This window comes from Prosopis cineraria, unplaced genomic scaffold, assembly GCF_029017545.1.
Source record: "Prosopis cineraria cultivar Desert tree isolate PC_DT_omini unplaced genomic scaffold, ASM2901754v1 PC9, whole genome shotgun sequence".
NCBI classification, from domain to species: domain Eukaryota; kingdom Viridiplantae; phylum Streptophyta; class Magnoliopsida; order Fabales; family Fabaceae; genus Prosopis; species Prosopis cineraria.
Window position 1 is genome coordinate 24,883,939 of NW_026555340.1, and position 19,840 is coordinate 24,903,778.

Here is a 19,840-nt window from a genome sequence, read left to right on the forward strand (position 1 = left end):
TTTATTTTAATTCTTTAATTTTATAAAATTTTTTAGCCATTTTAATTATAACACTGTTAATTTTATTTCAATAAATTTTTACATTAAACTTTCAATTATTGACAAAATATTATTAAATGTTGACAAATTAAGTTTAATTTTTTTAAATAATAATGATTAACACAAAAAATAATCATATAAAACTAACAATATTAGGGTTAAAGAATTAAAAAGATACTTTATAAAATTAAAGAATTAAATTAAAATTTTATATAAAATTAGATGATTAAAATATACTTTAACTAAAATAAAATTAAATATTTGGAAGCCTGTAAATTGAAACAAAAATATTATATATATAGTTTTCTTGACCTGAAAATATTATATATATAATTACTTATAAGGTAAGTTGAATAATGCGTGAATATATCTATTTTTTTTAACACACACACAGAGCGCCCGTGTGTGTAAATTGAATTAAACATGAAAGATTAAATTAAAATTTTATATAAAATTAAATGATTAAAAATATACTTTAATAAAAATAAAATTAAATATTTGAAAGCCTGTAAATTGAAACAAAAATATTATATATATAGCTTTCTTGGCCTGAAAATATTACATAGATAATTGCTTACAAGGTAAGTTGAGTGATGCGTGACAGTATCTATTTTTTTTTTTTTTTAACACGCGCGCGCGCGCGCGATGGAGCAGGATCCAGTTAGCCCCAGTTCACGACACAATGCCGCACACTGACACTGAAGTAAACGCTCAATCATTGAATGTAAGTTGACTTTTTTTTGTTTTTGTTATTTACATTCGGTCCATGCCAAATGGATTTAGCCTATAGTACAATAATGCCAACATGACAGTTTTAACCTAAGATATTTTTTGCCAGAATTTCAACCCAAGTTATCCATACCACCCACATTAATTGCAATGATCAGTGCCATGTATTTATGCAATTGATCATACTTTTTTTTATAGTTGGAAAAATATATTTACAAGTCACTATAGTTTTCTCAATTTTAAATTAAGCCAATATAGTTAATTTTATTTTAATTAAGATCTTACAGTTGATCAATAAATTTTTTTAATCCATGATGGTTAAATTATTAAAATTTTCTTTTAAAAAATTAATAAATTTTATATTTTTATTAACTGATTATATTAATTTAGAATTAATTACATATTTTTTATAATTCAAAATTTATATAATTAATTTATCTGCTAAATGTATTTTATACATATAAAAAAATTTCATAGAAAATTTAAAATATAAACAGCATATTAAATCAATTTTTTTATTAAATTAATCTTTTTTATATCCCAGTTGTATTTTTGTTTTGTGAAATTAATAATTCATCATTAATTTTAATCTTTGAGGATTAAAAAAAATTAATCAATCAAACTATAAGAGCTCAATTAAAATTAAATAACTTGTAGAAACCTACCAAAAATTGAGTCAAACTATAAGGATTTACAGATATATTTTTTCTTATATTTATACTATGTGTGTGTGTAATCAACTTTCAATTCAAAACGGAGATGGATACACAAACTTAATTTAAAATAGTTGTGTGTTTAATACAAAAACTAGGTAAAATGTAATAAATATAAATTAAACATATTACAAATGAGTTACCCTAAAATCAAGAGAAGTCAGTATACAAGATTAATTTAGGTCAACACGGAAATAATAACAAAATTTTTATGCATGTGCAGATGACGAAAGAATTTTATTGTTGTCATAACGAAATTGTGTCAGAATAATCCGCTGGCAGATAGCATGGAGTATAAAATAATCTTTCTAAGTTTCCATAAACCTGATAAAATTCGGTGTACCATGAAGACTGGCGTATTTATCTAATACTATTTTGTTGGGGCTCCATTAAGTGACAGCAATTATTCACATGAAAAAACAAGTCGCGCGCAATTTTTTAACAATATAAAACAGGAATTATTTTTCATCCAGAAAAAAAAGGAGATATCAAAGAAGTTATAGGACTATTATACACACAAATAGTCGGTTGTATAAATTCAATTAATTCCAAGAATAAACTAGTAAATAAACAAAGAGAAAAGATTCAAAGTGGGAGGGCACAAATATGAAATGGTAAGGTTAGACAACGCATTACAACACAAGAAAAGTCATGATTGATGAACAAACATGTCGGCCTAAATCCATCGTGCTTCTCTTCCACTTTGCTCATCAGGACAGCCTTTTCCTTCTTGTTTCTTCAAGTTTTCATCTTGGCATCACATACATACATGCATATATAATCATTGATTCATTTCTCTTCATTTTTAACACAAGTAGGAATAGTAACTGGGGTTTAAACCGTCATGATTTAATACAAGAAAATAAGTAGATGAGTATTAAATATAATTCATGATTTGGTGTCAAGAATCAAGATGATTTCCAACAAAAAGAAAAAAGAAAACCTTTTTCCTTGAAATTGAAATACACTTTTGAAATGATTAACCAAATCAAGATTAGTTAAAGAATGAATAGAAGATGAGCTAGCCGGGAAGGTGGCAACAGTGGGGTCTGCAAATTTTGGTGCGAAAAGGAAGGGGGCGGAGAAAGAAATGGAACTAAACAACTACTGAGTTGACTCTCGAATAATTACCAATCAATCATGCTCTCACGCATCATCATCAGACCTTGCTTTCTCCAATTGCGCCTCTCATCTGTCCCCTCTTTTTGGCAAAATTCCACTTTTAACCAAAATTGAAAAAACCAATTAAAAATTATATCTTTCTTTCGCTTTCTTCTCTCTCGTTATCGCTGTAAATAAGTTTCTTTCTGTGGGGGCTCATGGAGGTTTGATCAATATCCCCCCAGAAACAAGACTTCTCATCCTTCATCAACAACATTGCACATTCCTACCTGAAGGAAACACTTTCCAGGTGCTGTAGGGGGCGTATTGATTCTTTCTGGGATAATACCTATTCGGGGTTTCTCATTCCTCCTCCAAGGAATATTTGGAACTAGCTGCTCGATTCATCACATTCTAAGGGTTTCTCTTGGCAGATCCGGGATACAACAAAAATTCATCGGAAGGTACATCGGTTTTATTTTCATTTTGTTTTATTTCTGAGCGTGTTTAGTGGGTTTCTCGAAGTTCACGAGGGAATCAACTAACCTCTACGAAAAAATTGATTTAATATTTAAACGGGTAGTTTAACACTCTGGTTCTTAACTGCTTCCTCTGGCTTAAATGTTCGTATGGGCAAAACTACAGAGACTGATCGGCTTTGACCGTTACAACCATTTCGTTTGGGGCTCTCAGAAACCTCGTTGGAGTTGTTGGTAGTTTGGTAACAAGGAAGAATCTCTGCGCAGACATGTCGATTTCAGTTGAGTGATTTCGGATTGATTGAGGTTTGACCTACCTTTTTGAGGATATCTAATCGTTCTGACGTGAAGCATAGGACCCGTTATGAATCTGATTCTTAAACGGGGCTGATTTGCTTAAGAGGGAGCCATGAGGTTTCTAAGCCTTGTGGGGAATTCTTTCGGCTGTTCAGCCTCTGGGGAGAGATTGGTTTCTGCAGCAAGAGATGGCGACATTCAAGAGGCCAAAGCCTTATTGGAATATAATCCTCGTCTTGCGAGGTATTCCACTTTCGGAGTTCGCAATTCCCCTCTGCATTACTCTGCAGCTCATGGCCACCACGAGGTATTTGCAATTCTCAGATGCACTTGATCTCATTTCTCCCATCAAGATCGAAAATTGTTATTGTTCTTGATTGTATCTTGAATGCTGCGTAGATAGTGTATCTCTTGTTGGAATCTGGTTTGATATAAATCTCAGGAACTATCGGGGTCAGGTGAAGTCATGTTCTTTTTCTCGAATGGTTTCTTCTTTTACATTTAAAGCATCGTGTTTTGGCATGAATGTTATGATTGTTCATATGAACAGACTGCCTTGATGCAAGCTTGTCAGCATGGTCACTGGGAGGTGGTACAGATCCTGATTCTGTTTAACGCCAATGTAAATCTGATACTCCTGGACAATTTACTTTTCTTAATAGTGCCAGCTAAAGTTTTTTTTCTTTTTCTTTTTTCGATGAAATGAGGGGTGAAAAGCTGCTTGTGAAATGGGATTGCAGATTCATAAAGCGGATTATCTTAATGGAGGTACGGCACTGCACTTGGCTGCTTTAAATGGCCATTCCAGGTGTATCCGTCTTCTCCTTGCAGACTACATACCCAGCATCCCTGACTTTTGGGGTAAACTACAGAGGGGCGATCATAAATCGATCCCAGACTTTGATGAAAGGTACTTTCAATTTTGTTCCTGAAATCCTCTTGGGATCATAGATCATATGTTAAGCTGTTAGATTGAGTTCATTTTGTTTCCATTTGTTGGATCCAAGTGGTCTTCACGAGGCAATTAACAGAACTTCTGATGGAGGGATCACTGCTCTGCATATGGCAGCATTGAATGGCCATGTTGAAAGTGTGCAATTACTCTTAGACTTGGGAGCTTCTGTGTCTGAGGTTACTGTAGAGGACGGGACTACAATTGATCTAATTGGTAATTTTTGGGCATTCTCTGGTTTTTGTGATCCCCCACCCCCCAAGAGGAATGTGATATTTTGACATCAAACATTTACTCCGGAGATCAAATTCTTTTCAAATCCAAATGAGTGGTTCATATCATATGAACATGATAAAAGCAAACATGTGTCATAGTAAACAAACAGAATATAATTTTGCGTATTAAAGAAATATTTTGAAGTTAACAAGACAAAGTATCCCTATGTCAGCATCTTGTAATAAATCTCTTAAATTTAATCTGCATAGAGAGATATTGCAGTTAAATATTCCTTCTTATATAAGAACAAAATCATTGATGAAATTTGGGAATCCATTCTTAACACTTAAATTTAGCCCCTTGTGCTGAGAAAATATGGCTCACAATATTGAAGTATAAATTAAGATCATAAAGTTAACCAGAATGGAATGATTTTATCACTTTGCTTCTACGAACTGTGTCTATTCTTACTTGCAGGTGCCGGTAGCACTCCCCTCCATTATGCTGCGTGTGGTGGGAATGCACAATGCTGTCAAGTATTTTTCTAATGATTTTTCTTCCTAATGAACTTGCAAGAAAAAAAGAAAAAAATGTCTATAATTAAAGGATAAACTTCTTTTCCATTCTTTTTTTTACCCTGGTTTTGTAATTTTTGTTTGCTTCAGCTTTTGATTCTCAAAGGTGCCAGTCTAACTGCTGAAAATGCAAAGGGTATGTATTCAAATGTCTCAGCTAGTTTTGTACGTGTGATTATATCATATATACTGTCTATCAGGGTAAAGATTTGAATATTGTAGTCCCTGTAGTTAATAAGAAATTGAATAATCTGCCCAGGAGCAAAAACCATATCACTAAGCGTTTCAGCAGAAGCTTAAGCTGTCTTGAAGTTCTGAAATTGGATTGATTCATGTTGCCATGCTTTCACGTATTGTTGATGGGATGGGATTGTAGTCCCTGTAGTTAATAAGAAATTGAATAATCTGCCCAAGGAGCAAAACAATCACTAAGCGTTTCAGCAGAAGCTTAAGCTGAATATATTCTTGAAGTTCTGAATTTTGGATGATTCATGTTGCCATGCTTGCACGTATTGTTGATGGGATGGGATGTTGTTCTTTGAGAATTAATCATTAGGAGGCGCTTGCCTGGTAGGTTTAGCTTGAAAATCACTTGGCCTAGAATTTAGAGGACAATCATCATCATTGCCCAGGATTGAGTGATACTATCAATGTGATTTGGGTCTAACCGATCAAGAGTTGGCATATTTATTGTCAGCTGAGATATTAATCGATACTAATCGCTTCTTCAACATGTTCCTTTTTATCTATGTTCTCAATCAAAAAAAAAAACCGCTCTACTCAACTTTTACATTTGTGCATATAATGTTCTGTTGTTGCATCTTGATGAGGAAACCTGCAATCTATACTGTTGTTTCAGGCACTTGTTTATCTGAGTTTTAAATTTGCTAGCTCACTCCTGACATGTTCTTTGGTTTGAAGATGGACCCCCTTGATGGTTGCTCGTTCATGGCATAGAAATTGGCTCGAGAACATGTTGACCAATGGACCAGAAGAAGACTTGCAAGTTCTTCCTTCGCCATATTTATCTCTTCCACTTATGAGCATTGTGAAAATTGCTAGGTATGCCTAGTCATTTACCATTTCAACAAATTTTTCCCCTCTGTTTATACATGATTCTTTTAATGGATTTAGACTGAGAATGAGACACGAGAATGCTCATTTAGACAGTTCTTGATGGAATTTTCCAATTTGGGATCCTTAGAGGCAAATACCATTGCTCGCATGTAAGCCATGAGAATTTTGTCTCATTTCTTTTGGTTATGTAGTTAGGTTTCTAACTAAATAAATTAAGTCCTTTTTAGTGCTGCTATTTTCATGCCAAGTCACCAAGATTAGACTACACGTTAGATATGTAAAAATTCTTCCATTTGGACTATTAGTAACACAATTTGTTGAACTGAGTACTCTGCCAATTCATTTGTGCTAGCATCTTTCTCACTGACTAAGCGACAAGCTTTGTGAAATTAAGGTGTATAGTTAGCTTCATATTTTATTCACTTGATTCTATTAAGCAAGTTAACCAACCTTAAACATGGACTTTTTTGAAGGGTTGTTACTGAGACTAATTTCTATCATTACGATCCTTAACAGAGAATGTGGATGGAGGGTTGAAACAGCAGCACCATGTTCTGATCCATGTTCTGTTTGTTTGGAAAGGAAATGTATGGTAGCTGTAGAAGGTATATGTTTTTAAAATTTGACAAATTTGCATCTTTGAAGGAGAAAACTTCGAGTGGTCACATACATAAATGTTACACCTTTGACATGCAGGTTGTGACCATGAGTTCTGCACACAATGCGCCTTGTATCTTTGTTCAACAAACTCGGCTTCAACAACGAATCAAGGACCACCAGGCTCAATTGCGTGTCCACTTTGTCGGCATGGCATTGTGTCATATGTCAAGCTTCTAGACACAAGACCGTTGGTGAAGGATGTCTCGAGGATCACGAACTTGTCCCTAGCGTTCTGCACCTGTTCCAGCGAGATATTGGAGCCGGAGGAGGAGCCGACCAACATGAAAATCCCATTTTGCAAACCAACACACCGAGTTTCCCACTCTGCATCATTTCGCTCCCTAAGCTGCCAGAAGTTCCCTTCATTCAAACTCAACTCAAGCCTGTGCTTAGGAGCTGATGTTAGCTCCTCGGTGGTTCCTAACCGGAGTCTGAGGAGCCACTCACCTCGATGTTCCGGTTCTGGTTTTAGAAGAACATCTTCTGCCCAAGAGGGAAGAAAGTCATCATCTTGGTTTTGTTCACTGAATCAGTCTGTTGCCACTGGAGATGGATGCTGATTTCGTTTTGGGTCTCTCTTTTCCTTCATTTGTTCCACAAATTTTAGCAGTGCCCAGCCTAAGAGTCCTTTAAAGCCCCATTATGCAAAGTTCCAAACCTCTGTTGATAGTCCATATTGGCTTGTAAATACAATACCACCCATTTGTTCAGCAGAGAAAAAAGTGCTTCTTTTTTCGACAAAGTTCACTCACAAGTTGAGGATGAATTTACGTAGTGCGGAGAAGTTGTTCAGAGTGTGTTACATGTGCATGTGGTGTTTGCCATGTGAGAAACCTCCTGGTTAGATGCATCTTATATATATAATTCTCTCACAGCCATCTTCTGCAAATTTCTGTGGTGGTCTTCAAGACTATGTCAAAATTACAGCGCATATATTTTTTTTTTGGGGTTTGTTACCAACAATTTCTTCTAAATTATCACTAAAGCTTTTTGCTGTTTAGGATTAAAACACGCAAATGCCAAAGATGTGCATTCGCGGTACTCTGAAGAACTCTGTGTCAAGCTTAGCATATTGAAGTCTATCTGTAAATTTTTACCATGTTACAATCTCAAAGTGTTACTTTATCTGAAATTAAGATGTTTTCTTCGAAGATAACACACTTTCGTTCTCTGCATTTAACTTTACGTCACATGTACGCGTCTACTTACTGTTATTGTTTGTATTATGCTTGGCCTTTTCTAACAAGATTAATGTGCATGAAAGTTGGATCACACACACACACACACACACACCCCACTGGGTTGAAGATGAGAAATACAAAGAACACATGGATGAGAAGAGGAAAACTAGATCAAACTACTGTATATGCATATCTAATAATCAGAAAACCGCTTACATGGATGCCATTTCGTATGACCAGATTAAAGCCGAAAGCTCAGGAGGAATAGCAGAGAAGTATTAAGTTGGGAGTGACTGACAGGACGAAAATAAACTATCAAGAAAGAAATGGAATACCAAGCTATGGCACCAAACTTGCAAGAGCTTACAAGTCTTGCAAGGTCAAGAAAAGAAAAATTTTATTTGAAAAAAATAAATTCATACAGTTAAAGCTCAATTGGGATATCGCCACCACAAGCCCCGCCACCATCTTCTGCTTCTTCAGTCTACGTTTGTTGAAGTAGATACTGCCAATGTCACCGGTGCTGCCATGGGAGAGACAAAGGATGATTGAAAGTGCGAAAAGCATGTGAAGGGACTCTAAAGACGAGATTTTGAAGAGTGAAGTGATATAAATGGGAAAGAAGGAATGGGGTTGATAATATGGTGAAATAAGAGAAGGTCCGGAATAAGAAACCCAAGAGAGTGCAAAAGCATTCCAAAAATGTTTCTAGTTTTGTGGACCCATAAGAGAGAACCTTTGAATTAATGAGTCTTTCGGTGTTGATGTGTCGCCTGTTCGTCCTCTGTCTCTTTCTCTGCTCCAGCGAGAGGTCATGTTTGGTTTTCATGAAAGAAAGAAAAAATGGGAAGTGATGTGAGAGAAGAAAGCATAAAGTACGCATAAGCATTAAGCAATGTGACTTGACCATCTCTGTCTGCGCTTAGCTTCTGTCTTCACATCTTTTACCCCCTCAGTCACGTAAGTAAATTATTGAAAAAGAACACGTACAATAAGAAAACACAACATATATATTTGTATGCGTGGGAACTTCGAGTCGAGTTTCCAGGAAAGCCAATAGGGTTGAGAGTTGAAACAGTAAGGGGCATGGCCGTAATCAATTCTTACAAGAGAATGGTAAAATACGTACTGCCAAATTGATAAAGCGGAAGAGAAAATAAATGAAAGGTTATTAATCTCTTCTCTTCTCGCCATAACCTCACAGGTCCTCGTGGGATTCTGTTATTATTATTAAAAAAAATTAATCTTTTAATTTATCAACTTTTAACTTATTTGTAATTCAGTTTCTCAGCTATAACTCATTGTGACTCAATTTCCTCAACTATAACTCGCTGCAACTCAGTCTCTTAATCTTTTGATTCACTTATAATTCGGTCCTTATTTTTTAATTTTTTTAAAAAATTTCTTATTAAATAAGAGGGATAAAAAAATATCATGTATTAATTCTAAAATACCCTCCTCTTGCTCATTGATGTGATATATAAGCTAATATGAAAAAAATAATAAAAGTTCAGGGATTAATTTGTAAGTGATTTAAAAATTGAGGGATTTAGTAATAAGTGAGTTATAGTTGAAGAACTAAATTATTAGTGAATTAAAAGTTGAGGACTAAAAGATTAATTTTTTATTATTATTATAGATCCTCTTATACACTCACATGGTTGCTGACTCGAACAAGGAACCGAACTTAAATGCAATAGGGGGATAATACTCTGCCTTGGTATATTATTAAGGCCTTTGCCATAACAAGAAGCTAGAAAACTGATAAACAGACCGAGGATCACGCAATACTACAGAAAGATGATCAAACGAAATGAGTGGAATGAATAGAAGGAAGAATTTTTGGAGGAGAGAGGACTATAAGGAGGAGGGTGTTATTAATTCCACATTAAATAGCCTTATAAATAATGCAGGATTTATAAATTTAAAGTGCTCTTTCACTTGTTGATCATTTCAGATGAATTCTTCTTTTAAGGGTGTTCATGATGTTAATATTTTTATTGAAAGATTAATGTCTTGAAAAAAATACCAAAGTGTAGTGGATAGAGTTTTCCAAATAAGGTAAAATTTATACGTTAAAAGTACTTATTCTATTCATGTTATAAAAATTAGGTGAAGTAAATAATTAGTAAATTATTAGATCTATGTCTTGACATGTTTAACAAAATGATTTGTTTATAAATAATTTGATCATAATTTAATTATAATTTTAACAATTAACCCTTAAATTAATATCTTGTCCGGTCTTGCTCTCACCTAAATGATGGTTTTTGAAATGATTCTGCCAGCCTCGGTACTTATACTAATAGAGGTGAGAGAGGGTTATGGAATATTGTTAATGTAAAAAAGAAGAATGGGAAGCGAGTGATGGGACAAGACATGGGAATCCAGCAGGGAGGTAAAGTGAGGGGCAGAGTCATATCTCTTTCGACCATTGAACTACGTAAGACAAACATAAGATCATGCAGCCCCAACAGTGCCATGCTGATGCTGTCCTGTGCCGCTGCTTCAATCTTCATGCTCTCTCATTCTTTAATTCTTTCTTCCTCTTTCTGAAAGCCTACTGTCCACCACCTACCTCCCTCCTTCTTCCTCCTCTTTTCCATATTTTTCAAACACCAAAATGATTACAATGCCTGGGTCTATTCTACTTGCTCTCCATTCCTTCAAGTCTTTTAGCCTCTGTACAAGTCAAATTTTCCATATCTGTTCTGTTTATAAACGTCTCTTCTTCATGCAATAAATTTTTATCAAGTTTGATGAAATATATTTTTTGTATCTGAACTTTCTCTCCTGTCAATTTTGTGTTTTGGCTTGAAATATAACTTTATGCTCATGCTTCTTTAATTTGAAATAATTCAGTCATTATATAATTTTTTAACTCAAATTAATGCAATCCAAATAATTTCTTAACTCAATAAATTATAAGAATTGAGTCAAAATGAGTAAAAGTTTAAGGGCTGAATCAATAGTTAAAAAAAAAAAAAATTAGAGACTACAAGTTACATTTTTCTTTTCAAAATATCATTCCAAAATACCAAACAAACTTCATTCAAATAACTCCCCTCACTTTTTATTTTATAATTTGATTAAGGGAAATTTGAACAGCATGAAAGTTATTTATATTTAGCTAATTTTAACCAAATTTTTTAGTCTAAGCAAAGTAGTTAATAAAAGCCTTGTAATGAAAATCAGAGGGAGTAACAAAATCTGGCAAAAAAAAAGTTACTAAAAGGTCATCTTAATAGGCCTAATCAGAGACTTTTACATTCAGCCACATCAATTCAACAAGTATGTGGGTGATTTTTGTTCGGTAAAAGATCATTTTTATTATTGGAAAGGACTCTCCATAAAACAAATTTCTGGATAGCTTCAGAAATCAGATTCGAATCCGTGCACTTATGAATAAAGTGAGAGTTTCATTTCAAATTTTTAATTATTTTTGTATTCTCTTCCTAGCAAAAAGGAGAAAGTTGAATGCAAACTTTTTACACAGGAAGTTGCATGTAACAATACTAATACAGTATTAGCGAAAAAATATGTTGAAATTATGAAACTGAAATTTTATTTATACTACTTGGTAGGAGTGTTTAGCTTGGATCCGTCTCGATTAGCTTAATATTATCTCGATCATTTCAAGATGGGTTTTATCTCGACCCAAAAATAATTGGGACAGACTTTACTAGACGGGATAGGACATGAGATTATCATCAGGATAGGACGTCCCGAATATATATATATATATATATATTATTTTTTTATTTTAAGTATATTAATTATATTAATACAATTTATACTTATATTAATTATATCAATTATAATTTTAATATTTGCAATTCTTATTTAAAACTAAAATTTTTTTATATTGATAATTTTAATCACGTTGAGTAAACATGATGATACCTTTCTTTATAATATATTAATTATATTAATATAATTTATTTTTATATCTATATATTTAATAAATTTTATTTATAACGTACTTCTTACTTTATTTTTAGAAGAATAATTAACTAAGTACATCTCCATTAAAGTAGAAGAACAATAATTTGATATTGTGCCTAACTTGCCTGTTGTTACTGCTCTTATAACCTAAAGATCACTTGCATTTACTATTATAATGTATAGTTATGATTAATATAATTCAATAATTAACTTTAAATTATTGTGATTTATGTACTTGTGTTATTTTAATTTTAAACTTAATAAATTATATGATTTAAAATTTTAGTGAACATGATTGTCCAAGTCTTTCTCCTATATTATCCGATTTATCGATATGTCCTAATCTTGCCTAAGTCCCGCCCTAACTCCTAACGGGATGTGATGACTTTTGAGACGGGACGGGACATGGGACCAAATTTTAGTCACAATCTTTTTTTGGGACGAGACACGGGATGGGGGTGTCCCGGTCCCGTTCCGTCCCGTGAACACCCCTACTATCTGGCATCCCATGAGTTTGAAAATACGTTCGTCGCATTGTTATTATTCATGAATAAGCAATTTATTTGTATCTTTTATATTAATAAATAGCTAATGATTACAAATTAATATTGATTACTTCATTAAGCAGTCAAAATTCGAAGTTGATGGACACAACATAACATCTTGATTTTTTTTTAATAAAGGAGGACTCAGCCAAAGTGCTGAACAAATTATTAATATCTAAAGCCATAAGCTTAGCAACAGCTAAAGAAGCAGAATGAAATTTAAAAAGACTAGGCCATCCATTCAGAGCTTGTTTAGTGAGGTAATTTGAAACATAGTTTTTGTCTCTACACAAATATAGAACTAGTAATTTGGGCCAAGTCTGATGGATTAGCTCGAATCAGCCCATAAAAAGTTAAAGTCATGCTTACTATATAGGCTTTTTTAAGAATGTAAGATACTTTAAACCCGATACAAATAAGCTCAGTCTAAATTGAGCCCAATTGTTAGAATTTCCAGTTCTATATAGAGTTGGTAATTTTTGCCAAGTCCAAACTCGGCCGGAAAAAGTTACGATCGGCTTAGTTATGTAATTTTTTTTAAGAGGATAGGATGCTTCAAGCCTAACCTAAATTAAGCTCATCCCTTTCAAATTACCGGCTATAAGTAAATGCTGTACCAAGACTTCCCAATCACGTTTGAGCATCAATTGGATTTCCTTGATGACATGTCTATCATGATAAGTACAAGATCTTCACTAGTGATGCAGTTAATAACTTTAAGAGAATCTAACTCCAAAATTATTTGTCTATGGCTTGAGTCCCAAATGATTTTAAGTCCTATAAGAATTGCCCACAGCTTGATCATCAAACTATCAAGCATTCAAACTTGTATATGAAACCTTCCAATAACATCCTTGTGTGATCCTTAAACATACCTCCACATCCTCCTTACCGTAACAATTATAATTGGGTGTTGTCAACATTTAAAAGGACCCAAACCTCTAGTGGAGGTCTCCATCTTGAATGACTTTAAAGCTCTATTCTCCCCATGATATTGACTTTTGCCAACCTTGACTAAATAACCTTCATATTCGATTGCCTAACATTTACCTAAGCAAAGAGCGCTTCAATAAAGATATTCCTACCATAAAAAATACAATCGTTCCTTCCTTTCCATATAGCCCAATAGCTAATTGTGAACTTCACTACCCAACCCTACTCCTTTCTCTAGTTTGCATCCTTGAAATTCCATTTCAGCCATAGATCCTGGTCTAGCCTAAAGAAAGCAAACTGTTGTCTTGTATTTACTACTTTACACCAGTAACTAGCAGCAAGGGGACAATCACGGAGAACATGAAACATGCTTTTAAGCCTTATCTTTACACAAAGAACACATTCCATCTGTTTGCATGCCTCTTCTCTGTCTTGCCATACTGGTAAGAAGTCAATTTTGGAAGACAAGCCACATAAAAGATTTGCACTTCTATGGGACTTTCAATTCCTAAAGACTCTCCCATGCACAGTTTTTTATTGGAATCACTGTCTCAAATCTTGTTATAAGCATACTTTATTGAGAAGTTCCCATCCCTTTCCCACCACCAGCGTAAATCTTAGTCACCATTAACCAGTTTAGTTCCTTTTTTGACTTTGTCCTACGTTGATTTAATTCCATCTCAGGTGTTAGAACTTGGATGGTCCTTTTGATACGTGGAATCAAGTCAATTCCACACTTATATTTACCTCTAACAACTTTGACCCACAAAGACTCTCTTAGTCATAAGCTATTAATCCAGTTTCGTTAAAAAAAAACTTGATTTTGATATCTAGCCTGTGGTGACCCTAACCCCTTTTGTTGTTTATTCACGCAGGCATCGTGCCAAAAAACTAGGTGAACCTTTATCTTCTCATCCATCGTTTCCCAAAAAAAAAAAAAACTCTATTTTTCTTATCAAGAGTCTCGCAAGTATGAATGGGTAATAAGGCAATTTGCATAATATCTTCTTGAAATTTTATCCTAGTACTTTATTTGCATAAAAACTCTTTTTTTTTTCACGCAAATTAACTTAGAGGATTGGATTTTAATAATCAGCTTCGGCCGAATTATATTGGAGCGTTTTTACCTGAAATTTAGGTAATGTGGGATTTGGCCACAAAAAAAAAAAAAAAAAAACAAAAAGGTAATGCGGGAGAAGTTCATCAAAGTGATATATTATTGCTTTTTTTAAGTTTTTATCAATGCATGTAAAGGAGGATTATATGTTAAGAAATAATTAAATTTTCATAATTATTATAAATAACAATTGAATCCAAATATTTCTAGAGCCACTTCCACTCCCCACAAACACCCCCAGCTCACATTTTTTTTTTGGAAAATCGTGCAAGTTAAATTACTTTCCAAGTCCACCCATGCTGCTTAATTGATGTGCACAAAGGAATTTTATTTTCCTAAAATAGCTTTTGGAACAAAGAATAGTTGGCCAAAAAAAAAAACCCTTTAAATAAGATCTTAAGTTTTGGGTATTATGGATGAAAAATCAGGAATAATATTTCATCCTAATTTTATTATCGGATATTGGTCATGGTAGAAGAAGTTATAATTATTTGAGTTTCTAAGCCTAATGTTCTATATTTCAATTTGTGCAAATGTTAAAAAATATTTTTGAAGTACCTATTCTAAATTGAATCTGATAATTTTTCGATACAATCTAATCACATAGGTCTTGTTTCGTCATTTAAAAGGTGAGATGGAATTGATTAAAAATATAATACAAAAACCCTTTCTCTTTACATTAAATATAATAAAATTTATTGATTTATATATTATAAATGTAAGAATTATCACACTTTAAAAAATTTTATGAATTATGATTCTCAATCTCATGAATTAAATTACTTATCTATTTTATTAATATAGTTTGCTATTTCTTTTGATCATCTTTTTTTTTATTTTTTAATTCATTTTATTTTATTTTTTTTAATAACCAAACGGAACCATCATGGTACAAAAAAAGAATTCTATCCTAATTCTAGCCTAATGCAGTTCAAATCGGACTAATTAATAGAATAGTGTCATTTTAAACTCATCTAATGTAACTTAAAATTTGACCCCAAAAAAACTGTGCGAGCGTGGGAGTGAGGGAGAGAGATGACGTGGAAGATATTATTAAAGTAGAAAACAAGAAGTAGGAGAGTGGATTGGGGGAGAAAAGAATACTGAAGGAAGCAAGAAAGGTATCCAAACCAAAATGGCTCTTCTTTCTTCGCTTTCTTCGTCGCCATGTCCTCCCTCTCCTTTTCTCTTCAATCATTTTCTTCATTCTTCTTCTTGCTCCTCCATTTCCAGGCTTTGCTTCACTTCCTTCAATTCCATCTCTGCAATGCCTCCGTCTTCCCCTGATGTCTGTGCCAAACACTCCCTCAAAATTGATACCTCTTTGCTTACCCTCGTCGAGTCGTTCTATGAAGACGAGCTCCGGGCCGCTTCCTCCCTCCGTGTCCGTTCCTTCCACAACTTTTCCCCCGACACTTTCGGCCTTCAAGTCAGTCCTCTACTCCCATTTCATTTGTATTTACATTTTTCGTTTCCATACTCAGTTACTCAGAAGCTGTGAAAAATTGGGATTCAAATCCTAAATTTCCATCGGAGTTGGTTTTTGGGATAATCTTTAAAATTTCCCATTTTCTTTTTGGATGCTTGATTGGGGGACTTGTTCTTGGAACCTATTGGTGTAGTGACTCATCAATCTTTTTGAAACGGGGCGCATATTGATGATTGAATGTTGTTTTCAGTTTCTTTTTCTCTATCATTGAGGTTATAATTGCTTTCCCGATTTCATTTCATCCTCGTTAAGTTTTGTTAGGATCATATGAAGTACTTGGCTGACCGCGAATTTGAGGCACTCAAGGAACGTGTTTCGGGGACGAGAGCTGGCTTCAGAAGAGTCTCTTGTATAAATGCTTCCCTCCCGGAATCGCATGTATATAGCATTTCCAATGAATTATGCTCTGCGTGTAAGGTTTGTTTCTTTCGTCCATTCTTTTGATCTATCAATTGATCTTTTCCAAATAAATGTCCTGCAACCAACTTAAGCATATATCTAATGGCGAGTGTTATTTATTAACATATAGTACCTATGCATAGACGTCAACGTTGCATGGTGATTGGCTACACTCCCAATATATATTCAGTAGAACACTGACAAGGAAGTAAACAAGCTGCATAATGGGGAACAAGAGAATGAAAAATTAGTATTTAGTAATACTTGCATAAATGAACTGAGCAATAAAATAGTCTCATTCTTCTGAGCCCAGCAGATTCCTAATTTCAAGAGTTGCTAACCCCATTATTCTTTTACTCCCCAATCTTGGCGTGGTATGGAGAAAGTATGTCGTACCTTTGTTTCTTCGGTTCAAATATTAATTGTATCATAACTTTGGTTCGCCAACATAATGAAGTAGGGGTGGGGGTGTGCGTGTGTGTGTACCATTTCCCAATCTGCTGGGAAATCTCTAGTCTGGAGGCTGTTTATATACATTAGACGGTCATAGATGAAGTTCTGATATGCTTATAGTTGTGTTCCAACCTCCAACCTCAAGCGCATCGTTTTAGTATCATAGTGTATTTCTTTGTGGACTTAGCAATCATATATTATCTACATTTAATTTGCTTCTACTGTTTGCCTGACTAGATATTTATATTAGTCTTCAGTTTCTTGTGTCTTAACAAAATTATTTATATTTTAGTTAAATTTGTAGTTTTCTGCCTATGGTGAAGACAGAGTTGTAGTTGGTACACTAGATTTGAATCAGTGCCTCAGCCTGCCTGATGAAATTTCTGGAATAAAGCCAGAGGTACTTGTTTCTGAACATTGTTAATATGAACAACCACGCGCACACATGTAAATGAGCTCTCATTAGATTTTGGTCAGGAATTTATTGTAACTATTATGTGGTTACTAATTTGAATGATGCCGCATCCATTTGTCAGGTAATTGGATCTGATGTCACAAGGGCATACCTCAGTAATGTATGTGTTGCTAAAGAGTTGCAGAGGAATGGTTTGGGCTATGCTCTTCTTGAAAAGGCAAAGATGGTTGCTCATGATTGGGGTAATTTGTATGATAAACTGTATGCTTAATAGAATATTGCTTCTGTTAATATTTTCACTTCTGAAAGAAGAGTATTAAGTAATTACATGCACTTTTTCTTTTTCTTTTTTTAAAGAAAGTATCCAATTACCATTGTCATTTTTTGGAGCTTGGTGTTCTGTAACACTTATTCGTTCATTAAGGCACTGCGCAGTCAGATTTGAATAGATATCAGAGAGTCTTCTGTTCTAATCCAGTGAGGCAAACAGGATATCCTAGTGCCGATGGGAAAACTTCCTTTTTGTTTGAAATTCTTTGGTTCTACTCATTTCTTTCCTAATAAGCAAAGTCATGGACGTTCACATGTGGGAGGATAAGGAAATGATTGTAGTTCTTTTTGGCGCGTATGTCAAGCTTAGAGATTTTCTTTCTTTAAATAGCATTGGAATATTGTATACATGTGGTATCAAATTATTATTGTCGTTATTGTTGTTGCTTAGCTGATCTAATTCAATTATTTTCTTAGACCTACTAAGAAGCAGACTCAAGAACATGTAGTTCTGAAGTTGACACAGTGTTTCTCATGAGATGGATATGAATCAACATGAACTCTTACTAGTCGAATAGGGCACCTAATTCAGATTTAGGAGTTGTTTTATTTTTCTCAGGCATGACAGATCTGTATGTGCATGTTGCTGTGAACAACGAACCAGCTAGGAGATTGTATGTGAAGAGTGGGTTTGTGTATGAAAGTGATGAACCAGCATGGCAAGCCAGGTTCCTCGATCGACCCCGCAGACTACTCCTATGGACAGGTCTCTCAAGGGCCTAGTCTTACAGTACTCATTACTGTCAAATTGATTTACTGTCTATACTAGAAGCTCATTACTTTACTCACTTTATTCAGATTCCATTTTTTCCCCTTCCTTTTCATTCCAAATCCAAATGTAAATTTTTGTCATATCCTCAGTTGTAATTCTGGATGACCAAGGAGTATAATTCTTATGTGCTACTAGATTGAAATATTATAGTTGAAGAAATACTTGGATTTTGAGTCTGTTTGGATTATTGTTTTCTTTTTTTCCCCCATTGAAAATAGCAAACATGAATTAATATGAGGGGCTTATAAATTTTTGGAAAGTATTTTCTAAAAATTTTGTTGAGAAAAGAAACTTTTTAAAAGCCAATTGCAGTATTCGGCTTTTATATAAAAATTAAATTGGATTAAAATTCTTCCGGTGTTTGTTGTTAAATTCTTAGTGAAAATTATGTCAAGAAATCAATTTATCATTGTATCCATCGCCATCCTTAAGTTATGTGGATTTTGACAAAAAAAAAAAATTAGAGCAGCGTTCTCTTTGATATGGGCTAGAATCTGGGCCTTCACTCCTAAACAACACTTGTTCATGTTTCCTTACCCCAAAAAACAAAAAAAAAGAATCTACTATCAATATGGCGATATATCAGAATAAACATAACAAAATCTGTGTTACTGTTAGGCAATGCTAGTTAAAACTTAAAGACAGTACATGTCATTTTTCAGACCAGAACAATGGGCATAAATTCTTTTTTTTTTTTTAATGCAAACACCGAGTATAAATTCTAAATTGCTAAGAAACTATGAAATTGCAAGTACTGAAGGGCTTGTTGCTATCGTAGTCATCTTGACGACGAACAATCCTAACATTAATTAGATGCATTGTATGTGCAGTTAACCATAATTTTCATAAGAATACTAGGAACATTATTTGTTTTGCGATAAAACAGTAAAACTGTTTTTTCCCTGAATAAAATACCATGCAATGACAAATATATAATATACATGCCCACCCACTGTTTCATGGGGCGTGCGCTCACCAAACCTATGATGAAGAAAGTGACGACAGCACGGTCCATATACTTTGAGAAATATTTTTAGTTTATATATTTTAATGAGGATCATGATTATACTTTCCACTCATATATTCAAATTATTAAAACATGCTTATGTGCACTAATTAAAATGGTAGCATTCCAAATCAGGGGAGTATTTCTCGGGGAAAGATTTCTTGTCGGAAAATAATTATGAATTTTTTTATATTAATAATCATATTAATAATATTGATTGGTCATGTATCTGACTTGAAGTTTGAAAGCTTCTCATGGCCATACAAATTAAAAACCTAATAATTAGGTGGTTAAAATGATGCATCTCGTTGGTCGGACAGAGCTTTCCAGGTTCTGATAAGGATCTTGCAAGATACTACTTACTAACACTATATGTGTTTATTATCTCCCGAATTTGAATGATTATAATTTTGTCAT

General features: G+C 33.9%; 2 protein-coding genes across 2 annotated transcripts; both read left to right on the forward strand.

The window, feature by feature from the left end:
* Positions 1-2,616: 2,616 nt before the first annotated feature.
* On the forward strand, positions 2,617-7,970 carry LOC129320688 (E3 ubiquitin-protein ligase XBAT32). Its single transcript, XM_054966244.1, is given in 12 exon segments — positions 2,617-3,046; positions 3,228-3,665; positions 3,758-3,782; positions 3,785-3,816; positions 3,909-3,980; positions 4,099-4,268; positions 4,366-4,526; positions 5,004-5,062; positions 5,192-5,241; positions 6,023-6,163; positions 6,695-6,783; positions 6,875-7,970. Coding segments are annotated over 11 exon segments (1,518 nt in total). The 5' UTR covers positions 2,617-3,046; positions 3,228-3,470; the 3' UTR covers positions 7,399-7,970.
* A 7,684-nt stretch (positions 7,971-15,654) lies between these two features.
* On the forward strand, positions 15,655-18,590 carry LOC129320349 (uncharacterized). Its single transcript, XM_054965768.1, has 5 exons — positions 15,655-15,988; positions 16,310-16,465; positions 17,205-17,300; positions 17,437-17,557; positions 18,205-18,590. Exons 1-5 carry the CDS (start codon positions 15,695-15,697, stop codon positions 18,366-18,368), a joined length of 831 nt encoding a protein of 276 aa, XP_054821743.1. The 5' UTR covers positions 15,655-15,694; the 3' UTR covers positions 18,369-18,590.
* Positions 18,591-19,840: the final 1,250 nt, after the last annotated feature.